Raw genomic sequence first — 16,157 nt, forward strand, 5'->3', positions numbered from 1 at the left:
ATTTTTGTCATAAAGTACCATTAAGTCTCCGGTGTCAAGTTTTCAAAAGGTGCCAGCTCGGCTCTCTGACCCATTCTTACAACTCTGGGGCTGGCTGCCTGTGATCATTCACATCATGCAGAAGAGCCACTCATGAGCTCCATGCTGAAACTCACACTCTGGCTTTTTTAAACCTTTTACTGTTCCTTTGAGGGGAGTCAGCTGAAGGGGACTCTTCTGCTGTTGAGACCGCTTGTCATGCTTGGTCTACATTGCATTGCTTCCTACCTGGCACTGAACATGGTGCTAGCAGGTATTGGCAGTAATGCCACCAGAACCATGGTCCTGCAAGGCCGTGTAATGCCAGGGGAAAAAAAAAGTTGATCTGTGAAAGGTGGTCTGCTGATTTGGGAGGCTAACAATGAAAGGCAGACAGCATTGTGACTCCGGTTGGACAGGAGAAGTGATGGGACTCTTTATGGACAGCTTTAGTAGTCTGTCAAAGGCCTGAGAGGGAAGAGGCTCAGTGACAATGGTATCTAGTTAATATAATACAGATTTGATTATGCTGGAGAACCAGATACCCAGATTTGAATCCAGCAGAATTTGGACTTTCAGCAGCAGTGAGAATGCTAATGTTCTATGCTGGTTTAGGAGTTTGACTGTATTTAATTACAATTCTGAAAGCTGTCTAATACATAAAAGAATTCTGTTATGATTTGTTTGAATATTTTTTTAAAAAGGAAAATATTTGTTTCTCTCACAGCAGAGGAAAATAATGGTTGGTAAAGCTAGTTTAAAAATAGCGTGAGGGGTCTGACATGTTCTGTGTATTACTGTGTAACCTATTACTGTGTAATCTAATACACAGTAATGGTGTGCTGCTCAGTTTCACCAAATGTTAGCTTCCTGCCTCCTAAAAATCTTGAAGTATTTTAAAGTACCTGTATTCTGAGCTCCTGTGGTTTACTGTCTGACATATGAGAGAAGGTTATTCTTGGGTCATGTTTTTGAGATTTCCCCTGCAACCATAAGGATGAGAAATATGTATTTACATGAAAGATGAGAGTATACTGTGATTTCTTGACCTCAGGAGTTAGAACTTTTAAGAACGTAATGTCTCCCATTCCCATGATAAAATACATAAATAGACAAAAGTAGAGTAGAAGAAGTTAAAAAGTAAAATGAGAAAGGGAAGGAAGATAAGGGGAATAGAGGACTGGAGTATCCTATATGTGTTATAGAACATTTCTTCTCTCCTGTTGTTGAGCATGATGGATCATTTGAGTTCAAAACTTTTTTTATTCTATATTTTTATGTTGCTTAGTTTAGCATAAGAAAAAGTCTACTGCGTAGAGTTTACAATTGGACATACTCAACTAAATTGACATCCTCCAACTTCTGTATCTCTGCAATTTTACTCATTCTGGGGACAAACACTCAGTGGTCTGCTTTTGAGATGTAACAGTTCATTTCTGCACCAGGTTTTTATTGCTGCTTTGTTCTTTATTTGTAAGTGGATCTTACTCATTTTCTAAAATTAAAGATTTTCTTCTGCTTGCTTAGTCATGGCAGGTTGTTTGATGGAGTGTTACAAATCAGAATTTCTTCCATTCAGCTATAATATGAAAAAGAAAGAGAGATTATATCCATATCCTGCTCCAGGATTACCCTAGTGGATGGGGGTCCATTTCAGGAAGCACTTGTGACATTCCTGAGAGGGAATGACACTTGGCTTCCCTGTGGGCCAGGAGTGAGAACTAGCAGATTTTCACTGAGTCCCTGGCAGGATCAGGCCATTCAGGCTGGGGAATTGTGCTGTTGAAGGGCTGACTGTAAAACCATAGGCTGTATCCTGGTTAGATTTTAAATTGATGATTTATTTGTTACAAACTTCAGTAAAAGGAGGTGCTGTACCTTTAAGTAGCACATGCCGTCTAACCATCAACAGGCATCTTTTGCAAGTTGCTTTAGCCTGTTTCTCCAATCATGCCTGCCTAAGTCAATAATGCATTGCCAAACTTCCTCGTGCATTAAAGGTTACCGTTTAGCTTGTTCCATGAATCACAGCAGATGCATAACTTGGCAGTGACCATTCCTGTCCCTCCCCTTCTTCGCTTTCTACTAACTACAGCCCCCCAGCTCACTGCTAGCTGAGCCCCCTCCCCCAGCAGGGAGAAGTCATTACATGAAGAGATCAACTTACCAGTTGTCTTCAGAGCAGTGCTGAGAGCAAAGCTCCTGGTCGTACAGTGAGTGCTCTCGAAAGGGGGAGAGGGAGAGAGTTGTACCTACAAGAACTGTGATCCTGAGACACCCAAGTGCATCTGCTAGCAGTTAGTACTTGGCAGAGGGTTTTCTCCTCCAGGGTAGCTCTAACTTTGGGTAATAATGTTTGTCAGCTACCTGATACTAACGTTGCTCTGCTTTCAAACAGCAGTATTAGCAAGACCTGGGGGTGAGGTAAGCAAAGTATAATGTCTTGTCAAAAATTGCTTTGTCGAAGTTGCATTTTCTTCCCATCTGTTAAGATGGATTGTGAATGATTTTTATGTTGGTAGACATTTTAGAACTGTATTGTTTTCTTGACATGTAAAAAGCTATAGTTTTGGTTTGATTTAGGCTTTGGGGTTTGTTTTGTTTGGGGGATTGTTGTTTGGGGTTTCTTTGCAGTAGCCTATAGGTACTAAGGGAGAGTAGTTTGAAAGTTAGCTTCTTTGCATTTGATATACAATATGATTTCTGTGAGATGACTGATTTGTGAATTTTTCTTTACTAACAGAAATATGATATTCTTTGCAGCAGTAGATGGTACTGTTCTGTTCAGATTTTCTACAAAAAACTTGCTTGATTGAAAAAGTTTTGTAAAAGGCTTTATTTTGGGGATGTGAGCATGTAAAAACGCCAGACTGTGTTCCTTTAATAATGTTCTTTTTGTGCAGGCATGTTTAACGTTTAGTATGTGGCAGGGCAGAAAGAACTTGATTTTTAAAAAATGTATGTAATATCATTAGAGGGACTTTGTGCATTCTTAACATGAGAAATCTAAAATAATGGAGTAGAACAGCCCTTGTAATACTCTAAAAAGTTGCTGTTTGATTTACAAAGAGCCGTTTCCAGATTTTTGTTCTCATCAGTTTTTCATCATGTCCTTATTTCATACCAAAGCAGAAAATTGCAACTACTCATTTGTCATGTAGGAAATAATTCCTCAAGCATAGTACTATTAGATATCAAATATTCAATCTAATGAAATTGCTAGCATAAAACACATTTAATACTCATTCTGCCTTTTACCTGAAATGTATAGTTCTGCATTGTAAAGGCATCATTGGATTGTTTTGTTCAGTAATATGCCTGCCTTAAGTAAAACTTCTGAAAACTTCTTTAGAGCTTTACCTTTTGTTAGCCCTGTCATAAGTTCCTAGTAGCCTAGTAAAGTCCAAAGCAATTACTTTCCCTGATAAAAGAAAGTGGAGGTGAACTGGAAAAAGCATATAGTCCAACAGTGTGTGATTGACACTCTTAGTAGCTTGTATGTCTAGATACAAACTGTATTTTGCTTTCAGGGTGTCTTAAAAAGAGAAATTGTAACAGTTTTGATTCAAGAAAATGCCTTTTGATGGAATCTTGTGCTGCCTTAGATATAATTAAAGCAGGGAAAAATTTTCAGCAGAAGCTCAGGGCATTGGGATGGATTGATGGTTGGAGCAACCAAAAGCTGATTATTGCTTTCTAGTTGTCACTGGAATTTTCAACTTTCTGAGTTATTGAGGACAGAGATCAATAGATGGGCTCGCCTTGTCCATACCTCAGACTTAGACTGTGTGGTGGCTCAGATAGAGGATATTTCTGTCATGACGGCATGTACGTGGTCTTCAGAGATCCATATAAAGAACAAATCTAGAGCAGCAGCAGTGTTCCTGCCAATTACCCTCATTAGCAACAAAAAGAAAAGCAATGCTGTCTTCTTACCTGGAAATGAACTTCTGCTGTAAAAGTGCAATGTGGACTGCTTTAGCATCTAATCCATATGCCAAGTACTTTAAACTGTACTGTTGTTCTTAGTTTTTCAGCTAATATAGGAGACAGAATATGAAAAATGGCCTTCTACTTTATCAGTGAATCTTAATTTGTAGGTTTTAGTAGGTAAATATTATTTCTCTATGAATTACTCAGTTAAGATTTTTCCTGTGGTGGGCACAGTGAGTTGAAGACAGGGAAAATAAGTGAGAAGCCATTTTTAAAAGGAACCTGTATTACAGTTTTGTGCTCTTTTGAAGTGTTCTCTTTACTTTCCTGAATATTTTAATTGATTTATATGTATGTATTTTTAAAAGTTCGGCTCATAAAAGTGTCAGTGTTTAATAGATTATAAAATCAATGGGAAGCTGCTTTTCTTACCAGCTTGCTCTCTCCATGTTTTTATCATGCAGAACTTCGACCATTCAAGAAACAGAATATTGTAAAAATCCAACTGTTATGTTTTTACCCTTATAATTTTTAAGGAACACCTAACACTTGTTCTAGTGTGTGTTTAAGTATGTTGTGCTTTACATTTGTTGTTAAGGAATGACTTGGCATGAACTCAGCGAAACTGCATTACATCACTTTTCCATTCAGGAGGGAAATAAGGTTGCATAGTTCTGCAACTTATACCCCATTTGCAATGGCCAAGACCAAAATCTTTCTGTGTGCTTTTTACCAAATAAGCATGACTGTCTTCACAGAATCATAGAATAGTTGGTTTTACTACATACACTGAGCTTGAGAAATCTTTGAGCAACTAGTGTCTTCTTGAGGAATCCTGTATTTTCAAGTCTTCCTAAGCGTATAATTACTTCTCAGTCATTGTCAAGCAGATAGCCTTACAAATACTGTTTTCTTGGTATACTTGATAGATATTTGTATTTTAAGAAAAGAATTTCACCTTCCTCGAGGTATTAGTGCTTTCAGCTGAATTCTCCTCCCAGTGTAGCAGCTTGTTTAATCTCATGCATGTTGGCCATGAATCAGTACTATTAGTACTACCTGGGTCAGTGAAGCTATCCACTATAAACTCACTGGCCTGACCTCCTCAGCAATAAAGCATTATCAAATTGTACAATTCTGTGTTTTGTTTGCATTGTTTTCTATGAGCATTAAAAAACTTCGGTCTAGCTGTCAACATATGTGGACAAGGGGAACTAAGCCTAGCATGTAACTTAAATTTTGATTTGATCTGTATCTTAATGTGGCAAGAAATCATAATCTGACTAATCATAAAAATACATGATATGACATAACACAACTTTCAACAGGTTTAAGTGAATACGAACTGGTTTGTAAGATTTAAACCTAATTGTTTTCAGCTCTTGAATGGTTTTTGTTCAGGTAACAAGATGCTTTGCTACAGCTAATATAGTAAATAGTTGTTTATAGAGGCAAAATTTTTATTTAAATATATGGATACTATTTTTCTTTAAGAATATCTGAATACTAGATGCAGATGAGCTTTCTTTGTGAAGCAGTTAACATGAAGTGTAGAAGATAATAAATTCCTCAATGGTTGTTTTAATATTTTTTTTTATTATAAATTCTGTGTTAGTTTAATCACAGACATGAAATGCTTCCTTTTGGAATTTGGGCATAAAAGGGTGAAAACATCACATTCTACCTACTAAACGCACAAGGGAGCCTGAGCAGCTTTGAGTCTGAATCTGTTGGTTCTGACCAGTGGCTTCTGTGTTAATACTTGAAACAGTTGTTTTACGCAGTGTCCCACATCGAAGAGACATAAATGAAGAAGACCCTGTTGTCATGAGCTTCCATTCATTTCTGCTTTTGTAGTGGCTGTCTCTGCAGTAAGTAACTTGCCCACAGGAACCAGAGAAGAAAAGAGAACTTGTCAACACTTTAAAAGATCATTCAGTTCTGAACAGGTTCAGGTGTCACAATCCCTTCTACACAAATGCAGCCCATTGTGAGAAACTCAAGATCACTTAGAGGTTCAAAGCATATTTAACAGAAAAAACAGCAAAGGTATTAATGACAAACTTTAGAAGATTTGGTTCAGTTATTAATCCAAATTATATGGACTTTGCACCAAGAGACAGTTACTTTTCTGGCCAAAATAAAATATACTAGTAAGCTAAAAGGAGTACTTTTAGCACTATCTTTGTAGGTGAACTGATTTGTTTCATGCCTAAAAATAGGTGGATAGATTGTTTTGGGTTTAGAAGAGATAAAAGAGAGTCTCTGTTAGGCCTGAACCGTTTCTTCCATTCCAAGTTACTATCTTTCTTTCATTGTTGAAGACTTGTGACCCATATTAAGCTTGAAGTTGTGATTTTGCTTCTAAAACTTTGCATGTGGGCACATACCCATGCATGTATATGCACAGAATTAATTCTGTATTCTACAGGGCTGTGGAAGAAAAACCTTAACAAGGCATTTTAAAAAACATCTTCAGAGTATGTGAAGCCCTGTGTGGAATTCTTTCCTGCCTGCCCAATCAGTTTCTGAGGTTAGCTGGGAAGTAGAACTCATCCCAACGTTGATTTATTTCTATGTGGTAACATATGAATGGAGCTCCCTTGTTGATCGTAGAAATAGACCGCTTAGGCAAGAGGAAAAAAACCCAAGTACATTTCTCTAGAAGTGCAGTGTGGAGAATGAACAAGACGATGCTTACACTGCTTGACTGTTAATGATCCTCATTTGTTGCATTCAGCTTTATATTACCAGCCATATTGGAGTGGCCTTAATTATTGTTTATCTCTGGATTTTGTCTTCAGTTTTCTTACAGTAGTCCTGTGAGGTAGGTGAGTGCTGTTACACAGCTATTACTTACAAATGCCTGAGGCACAGAGGTAAAATACCATTCAGAAGCTCAAACCAGTTATCAATAAGAAAAGCTTTTAGATATGCTTGACAAATCAGCTTTTCCAGCACCATAATGGTTTTGCATCCTAGTACTGTCTCAAAGAAACTCTGTATGGCCAGGAAATTAACTAGTTAACTTTTATCTGCTGAGTCACCAGGCTACAGTTACTTCATCTTCAATTATAGGCAGGGAGCACATGATATGACCAATAAAACAAGCATTTCCATTTCTGACTTTCATAGGGCTAGCATATAAGAAAATGTAATTTCTCCCACTGAAATACTGACAAAAATAATTTCTCATCTTTGTACTTGAATATTCCCATCTGCAAGCCAAGGTTAAAAGGACTTCCACTGATTCTCCTGAGAAATTGATATGTCACCTTGACTACATTTTCCCATAAAACATCACCCTTAACCCTTCTGTTTATGAAGCATGAGAATACTTGAGGGCCTTTGTAAACTGGTAACTAAGGAGGGATTGAACTATTTATTTATTTAGTATACATAAAAGAAAGTCATTCTGATTTACTTTACAATTACCCTATTCTGAGTTAGAAAAAACAGATGGTAATTTACATATGGCAGTAATTGCTGACATCACCAGTAGAACATCTGAAAGTGAGACATACCGTAGTTGAAAAATAACCCTGTCAAGTAAATATCCACAGACATGGCCAAATTATAAGAATATGCTCTGTATCGCTGTTGCTGTAAGTACTACGGAACAGGTTTGTTTGGCATTCTTGCCTCGCTCTCCCTAGCCTTTATTGTCTGTCTCAACCTCAGTATTAGTAACACAGCCCTATTTTGCTTTTAAAACTTTGATGTAAAGTTAGTGTAGTACATGTTCTGTTTAAAGTTAATTACATTCTAGCAAATGCCTTAAAATGTATTCTTTCAACCTCTGTGATTAGGTGGAATAAATGTTCTTCCAATTTTCTTCTCAAGATTTCTGTAGGGCTTTTAGTTCTCCCTGTACTGTGGATCCTTGCCTATTCTTGTGGGAAAGGCAGAACTGGAATGTTAGCAAAGCGGTGTGTACTGGCAGAAGCCTGTAAGGATACCTCCCTAATAGCTCTGAGATCATAGGCCTGAATCCAAAGCCTTTTGACTTGGGCTCTGGTTCAGGCTATGGTGAGCTTCTTGTTCCATGCTCTAAACATCTAAAAGACAGATTGAGGACTAGAGTAATTCCCACAGTAATTACAGTATCATGCTCAGTCCTACCATAGTTAAGCTAAATTCATTAAGCCATTACCACGTAAATGGGTGCGTGTGATGGATGAGATAATTTGTTTCTTAGACATGGTTCATAGACCATTTTCTGGAAGGCTGTCTGAGAAATATGTGGGATTACTTGTGAGATAGACATATGTTTTAATACTGTGAATTTTACACCTGGAAATACTATTTTACCTAGAAACTAAGAGTTCACAGAATACTTTTTATTGTATTTCATTATAAGTATCAAGTCTCTTGCTTTAATTTTTTTTTTAGGGAATAATTCAGTTACAATTGAATGCTAGCAAATGTATTTTTATCACCGTAATGTAAATGTTTTCTCTTCTGGCACAGTGAGTTTAGATTGAATCTCTTAGAATTTTAATAGTTGTTCCGAACATGCTGAGTGTATAAATAGAAAGATGAATTTAGGAGGTGGGTAGTTTATGTTAGAATGTATTGAAAGGTATTCACAAACAGCAGAAAAGGGGAGAATACAATCTAGTAAGGAAAACAAGTCTCTAGTTGTTTTATAAATCATAACAATCATTAAATAAATATATATATAGTCTTTCTTGTAAAGAAGACTTCTTTGGTTTTTCTATCTCTTTACAGTAATGTTATAAGGCTCTGATTTTTTTTAAGTGCTCTGATATAATAGGGCACAGGAATGTGTTCCAAGACTCATAAAATCTTTAATTAAAAGAATGGGAATTCTTGTAAACTCCTGGTGGTTGCCTTTAAGTAATGTCACTTCTTAAAACACTTCCCCCACCCCCCAGTGTGTGAGATTATCTTTCTTTTTATGTACAGTTCTGTTAGGTTCTGCATGGGGATGATGTACACATTCTAAGGAGACTAGTTGATTAATAGAATTATGTGGCCTCGTGCAACCAGGGCCATTCTGGAAATAAGAACCTGGCACACAAAAGAGGCTGTGCTAAGTAACTAAACAAATGCCCTGCTGTTAAAGTCAAGACTGTAATTTTGCTACAAGCTGTCCTGCAGGTATACTGCTATAGATGGATTACTAGCAGTGTTCTGTGGCTCAGAGCCTGTGAGTCAAGAGTTGGAAGGAATTATGGAGTAATCGGGAACGTGAAGCAAATTTTCACTGCATGGTTAAAACCCAGTGGATAGAAGGGGACTGGTATGTGTGACACATACCCCTGTCCTTACTTGATCTGTTCCTTCCATATCGCTCACTATTGATTGCTGTCAAAAGGACAGCAGCAGGGATCAAACATCATTCTCTGGTGTGTTTAAGGACCCAAAGGCACCAACACAGCAGTTGTATCTGACAGCAGCTACATTGCTTCTCTAAGACCCCTTCTAAATGAGACACATGAAAGTGGAGCATGAGAGAGTATTAAATTAAAGGTTTGCCTGTGTATGTCATTGCCTGAAGCTGTCTATCTGTTTCTTCATGGGTTACAGGTATTATTTTCCCAGTGTGTGGGTTGTGAGGAAGGTTTTATCAAGAGGCAGAAGTTTTTGCAACTTTCCACTCCCACCTATTTGGCAGACACAGGAGAGTGAGGTGAATTAGGAGTCAATAAATTAATCCTTCCAACCATAACTGCTTTTTGACTGCAGCATAATGTTTGCTTCCATTTTTCATGAGATTTTTTATAAAATATCATGGAGGTGGAAATAAATCCTTCAAAGTTTTCTGACTTAAAGGAAAAATAATTTTCTTGTTAAAATATGTTGGTTGGAAACCACTTTAATTGAAAATTTAAAGGGGATTTTTTTTTTTTTCAACTGATTTTTGAAAATATGTAAGTCATCACAGGTAAAGGGTAACATAGTTGAAAGCTTTAATACAATATGTTTCCGTGCTTCTTGTAAGTTAAAATTATAGGAGCAATGGTAAAAACATGTGGAAATGCTGCGTTTTAATCCCAAAGAGTTAATAGATTTACCATAAGAAATTACCTTCTCTAAAGAAATATCTCTTCTTTTTCTTAATGTAATAGTTTCAGCATACTTTTGAAATAAGTTTTGAGTTACTGCTGCAGAGACAAGAAAACCACATTTGATAACATTCAGTGTATGGAGGGCATGTTACCATCTGTACATGAATAGAGCGTTTGAAACACGTGCTGGACTCTTGCTTGTAAGTACTTGAAAACTGAGATTTATTTAGTGCTCGAATGAGCAGGTGATAGTGAAGTATTCTAGCCAGGGGCACGAACTGTTTTGATGTTAGCTGTGAGCCAATATCCTCTAGAAAAGCACAAGGACACAGAATAACTATATAAATTACTTTTCTTATTTCATCATCAAATGAAATATTCTCTGCTTAAATGGTAGAATTATGTTTGAGCCAATCTGTTGAACTGAAAACATTTTTATAAAGTATTTGCTTATATATTTTGAAGAAGGTAAGGCACAAATTTCCTTGGTACTGTGGAGGAAGTGGAAGAGGATAAGTGACAGGGGCATAGTAGCCCCATGTCATTAAGGGTAAGACACACATACCCTGCTAATGACATGAGGTGATTAGAACATCATTTGCTCTATGGTTGCATCTCATCCTTTTGAATTTTTCAGGTAGTCAGGTGATTGTCTTAGTATTTCAAGGTTGACTATTCAATGCTATCCCTGATAGATCATACACCAAATGCTTGTAATATGTTACATTCATTGAGATGCTTAGTTATTGGTGATACAATGGCAGAGGGAACAACAGTGCGTTGCCAAAGAAGCCAGTAACTAAGAATAATCAACATAAGAAACAGATATTTCTTCAGCTGTTTTATTATGGTTCAGGAAGTTAACAAAGCTAAAGCAAATCAAAATGATAAGCAGCTCCACTATCAGACCATTCTGATAGTGAAAGCAAGAAGTACCTAATGTGTCCAGCTGTCTTTAGTGTGGCTCATCAGAGACTTTGTCCTGCCTTTTCTTTCTGAATGGCCACCACTTCTAATTGCCAGACAAGAGTAAGAAGTGCCAGGAGTAACAACTGGTGTCATGATGCTTAATTTGTAATGGTAGGAATCAGTTTCTAACCACAGAAAAATGGTTAATAGAAAGGAAAACCGTGCTTAGGGTTCAGGTAAAGGTAAATCATCATCATAATAACTTATTCATCAGAATAACTTGTTTCAGAAGAAATCAGAAAGATTAGTAGTTTTATTTTTAGTTGTACTGACTTCTTTATAGCTGTGTCAATACCAAGAGGCTTTAAAGACCCTTAGTCTCAGTGAGAATCGGGCTAGGAATCTATCTGTGTTGTCATTCCTAATAAACTCCTAAAATATCACACTATTTTAAAGGTGATAATAGATGCTATTTACTAAGTGTGGGTTTTTTCTTTCCATCGTTTACACTTTTGTAGTGGATACCTTGAGTCACTATTCTAACGTTAATTTTGTCTTTTTCTTACTACACTGGATTCTGTGTGTGGGGAAAAATGAATCATTTAATTCTTTTATGATTTTCCCAAAGGCGTTGTTAGGAAAGAAGAATCAGTATATCTGTTTACAAGACAAGATACAGGGTACTGAAAATTAGGAGTTCCTTGGCAAAATCTCACACATTTTTCCATGTTGTCAGAAGTATTGTGATGCACAGAAGTCCATAAGACTTTGGAAAGAATGGCAGCTGTAGCTCCAGCCATATACATGAATGTTCATTTTCAGAATTAATTGGGAGCAGGTAGGATCAAAAGTTAACACCTGCAGCTGTTTCCAGCTGCTAAAAGAGCATTAAGGAGATAGTGAGTGTGCCGCTGAAGTCTTGGAAGACAAACACAGGGACTGGGAGAACAAAGACCTTAAGCCCACTGTAGGAGAGATTCGTAGAATCATAGAATCAACAAGTTGGAAAACACATTTAAGATCATAAAGTCCAACCATTACCCCAGGACTGCCAAGTCTACCACTAAACAATGTCTCTAAGGGCATCTCCACAGTTTTTTACTTCCAGGGATGGTGACTCCACCACTGCCCTGGACAGCCTGTTCCAATGCCTGAGCACCCTCTCTGTGAAGCGATTTTTCCTAATCTCCAGTCTAAACCTCCCCTGGCACATCTTGAGGCCATTTCTTCTTGTCCTGTTGCTTGTTACTTGGAAGGAGAGACCAACCCCTACCTCACTACAACCTCCTTTCGGGTAGTTGTCAAGAATGATAAGGTCCCCCCAATCCTTCTCTTCACTAGATTAGTCTAGATTTAGGCCCCCACAGTTCATTCCACCAAACAAAACCCCAAACCAAACAGAAAAAACAAATAAACAAAACCAAAATACAAACCCAAACGAAACAAATAAACAAAATACAAACCTGAAAAAGAAAACAGACATTTGCCGTGATTTGGTTTATGTCTATGAGAATTTTAAGCTTTTGTCTCGGAGGTCAGGTGATGTCTAATTAGAACCATTAACATGTTACTCAGTGAACCCTCAAACTGACAGATATGATGAGGTAGTTAATATTTTTCCAATCTGAAATCATGGCATAATTACCTAATAATTACAGACCTCTGAAATGTCATCACTTGGGTGCTTCAGAGGATTACAGTGGTGACAGTAAAAGGTTGAAAAAAGTCTTCAATATCTTTTGGAAGGGGAAGTGCTTGAGGGGGAGTGGTTCTGTGGTTATTTCGTTAGCTTTATGATTTAGGACTTCTGGAGTACAACAGTAAATATTCAGTGGAGTGCTATCCAGCTAATGACGATTTTTTTTAGGTACAGTTTACCTCCTTACAGATTTTGGTTTCTGTTGTTATTGGTTTTATAGGCAAGCAGGCTGAAAGCAGAGACATTTTCTTCAATGCAGTAAATACCTGTGGGTTTGGTTTTTTTTCCTCCTATAAAATTTGCTTAAAGCTTCAATCAAAACTTTGCATTTTAATTAGTAACTTCTCTAATAGCGTATTTCTATTTAGAAACCAATAGGTATTTGAACTGAGAATTAAGTGAATTCTTCATATTTTTTTATACTTGGAAAGATACCTTCTTTCCCAAGTTTTTTATCATACAGTTGCACTGTTACATTGCCAAAAGGCAAGAGATTCCTTTCAGCAGGAGGCATTGTAATCCGTAAAGTAGCAGGACCCACAATACCAACAACTTTCTTGTCAGTGTTGTTTGGATATGATTGTTTTGATAAGGTCTCATATCCTAACATCTATTGCAAAGCAGATTCTTCAAATAAACATAATTTGTTGGTCCTAGTGATACCAATCAAATGGAGCCCTGTGGCTGTCTGTTGAAGGTAAGGTACTGTGGAGAGGATTAAATATAACAAATTTTTGTGCATGTGTTCTGATTAATAACAAGCAGTTTTATAAGTAAGATTCAGATGTAAATAGAAGTCTTATGAAATGTGAATACTGATAATAGCTACTAACATTTTTCATATCAGGTAAGTGTTGTCACATTTTAATTCAAATTTTGATTACATCCTTTCTTTGTCTTAAAGTATTTGAGTGTATGCATGCAGTGAGGCCCTAAAAGTTGTAGCTGCTGCAGTGATGTTTAGGTACGCCTATCAAGTTTTCTCAGTTAATTTATGTAATAAATTTCATACTTACTTGTTCCAAACAGATCATTTAACTGGAGTTTTTCTGTTTGGTTGCCTGTGGCGATGTTTACATAGAGGTACACTTCCCTTGTGAGTCTGTCCCTTTTTGTCTGCTTTTAACTTTGCATAGAAATTACGGACTTTTGAATTTAAAGCTGTTTAAACCATGAAGAAATAATATAACTGTAACTGTGATACACAGTGGTTTAGAAAATGAGTAACGGCTGGTTTTCTATTTAAAAAAACTATCAGCATGAATAACAGTGTATTTATATGTATGTATAAATGCAAACAATTAATGTATTTGTGATCTTTTTTTATCTTACCAGAGCATACCATTTTAGAAATAATTCCTGAGTCAGACAAAAAAGCAGTTTTTCACTGATTCTTCTATGAGTTGTTATTGACAAAATGCCCTTGTTGTGCTATTGGTATTCATCGTCTCCCTGAGACCAGTGGACATAACTACTCATTTTAATTTTCATTTTATAGCATCTTTTGGATAGAAGATATATTTCTGCTTCTTGATTAAGTGTACACAATTTTTAATGGATTACAACCTTTATGTGTATTTGTGTAGACCACATAAAGCCCAAACTGTACACCATAGGTTGGAGTCATATCAACAGTTGTAGAGTATTATCAGATGCATGAACAAATTGCTTTAGCAGTTGGGTGGCTCAGTTCTTGCTTTTTGTTTTATTTTTATTTTTTACATCTGTCCTGTGCATTTGTTGAACTTTTTCAGATAAGATGAAAACTGAGAAGTACTGATGTGATGCTAGCGCAGCTACAGACAGTACCAGAGGTTTCCTACCTCTTAAGCATAGGCAAGACAAGAAATATATGGCAGAAGATGGAATAGTCAATGGGAAGTTTTAACATCTGACCAGTTTTAAGCACGTTAGAAATTTCAGTTGCTTACCTATAGATTTGGAACAGGAACCACTGTCTTTGGTAACAGGAGATAACGTAGAAGAAATGATCCTACTAGTACTCCCAGTCAGAAAAAGTTGATAATGTAAGCCCATTTTACCTCTGTTAGAGAATCCTTGCAGAAATTTTTATCTGTTCTGAACATCACAACCTCTGAAAAAATTATTGTAAAGATTTGGCTAACTAGACAATAGGGGATCCATATGGCAATGACCCCATTGGCCTGTACTGTCAAAACTGAAGCAGCTACAGAATTTAATGGCATCGCTAGGTAGAAACTAAAGCTGGCAAAACAATTCTGTTGACATTCCAAATCAGAATAACAACAACCCCACATCGGAACCTGCTGCCTTTTCTATTAGTTGCTCTTGTAGAACTGTTTCCAAAAGTATTCCAAACTCTAGCTGTTGTTTAGACAAAACAGTAAAAATACTTAAAAGTGAAAAGTATGGAGGAGAAAATTCAGTTACATTTTTCAGAGCTTTAAGGACATAGTTATAGTTTATAATCAGGTTCTAGTTTATAGTCAAATCAAAGTAAAGGTTTCTTAGGTATTCTTTCTTGCTAAACTCTACTTCATGAGAATGACAGATTGCTTTACTGATTGACCTTACTTTCCTCATCTGTGAAGTAGTGATAACAGTGAATTGTTAGATGCTAGACTGCCTATGGTGAAAGTGGTATGTCATGAAAATTATTTCCATTTTCCAGTCCTACCTGCTGCTCACTTCTGTAACATTCTGTTTACCGGGCCAAACTTACCTTTGTCTGGGAATCCTGAGATAAAATGAGGGAGTCCCAAGCCACAGGGCAGCATGAAAGTATCCACAAGTGGTCTTAAAAAATGCTGGTGTCACTAATCCCTTATTAGATATAATGAGGCCTTAAAATTTCTTTTTGAGTTGCCTTCATTAACCTGAGTCGTGTGTAACTTGGAGAGGCAGATTTTAAATGTCTTTGTTAACATAGCAAGAGAGGTTATTAGAGGTTAATCCCTGAAGCGTGACATTTTTTTATGCAGCTATAAATTTATTTGCGTACATTAAAAACACAAATGGTTTAAAGTTCAGCCCTTACAGTCTGTCTGGAGCTTAACTCAATGCACAGTTATGGCAGATTTCCAGACAGTGGTTGTGCCAGGCTACAGAGTTGGTTTCCCTGCAGTGGTGAAGCTGAAACCATCTGACTTCACATACTTGAAGCCAGTTTACTGCTGTATTGGCAGCAGTTGCAGTCAGGCTCCAGTTGCAAGAAAGTGCTTTATTACTTCCAAGTTTCCCTTTCAGTGAAGAACACTTATAAGACCATAAAACTGTCTTGTGTCTTTCTAAAATCTATCATGGCAACCTGGTAGAACAGCATGTATTTTTCATCTGAAGAGTTAGGGGTTTCCAGTTATGTAGAAGGCAAAACTAGTAGTACTCATTTGTCCCCTGACTTGTTTCCTTTTGCTGTAAGCTTTGTCCCTTCGGAAATGCACTGGTCTGTGTCAACAATGTGGAGAGCTCAGTTCCTGTACTGGTTTTAAAACAGGTGGAGACATAACTCATGGGGATACCTGCTGCAGCATAGTTCAGCACTCTTGCCAAAAAGAAAAGAAGTGCCACAGAGATTTAAACCC

At 37.0% G+C, this 16,157-nt stretch overlaps 1 protein-coding gene across 6 annotated transcripts in view; it reads left to right on the forward strand.

The window, feature by feature from the left end:
• Positions 1-16,157, forward strand: part of THSD4 (thrombospondin type 1 domain containing 4) — a 317,288-nt gene that overhangs the window by 206,011 nt on the left and 95,120 nt on the right. The window contains exon 1 of one of the 6 annotated variants that reach the window (XM_062627024.1): positions 838-2,442. The exons of the other annotated variants lie outside the window; for them this stretch is intronic. Coding sequence (XP_062483008.1) covers positions 2,371-2,442 — 72 coding nt within the window. The 5' untranslated portion in view covers positions 838-2,370. Of the gene's footprint in view, positions 1-837; positions 2,443-16,157 lie in introns of those variants that run through there. 6 annotated transcript variants of the gene reach the window in all.

Source organism: Pezoporus occidentalis, unplaced genomic scaffold, assembly GCF_034315485.1.
Source record: "Pezoporus occidentalis ecotype Australia unplaced genomic scaffold, CSIRO_AGI_Poc_V1 ctg11, whole genome shotgun sequence".
Classification (NCBI taxonomy): domain Eukaryota; kingdom Metazoa; phylum Chordata; class Aves; order Psittaciformes; family Psittacidae; genus Pezoporus; species Pezoporus occidentalis.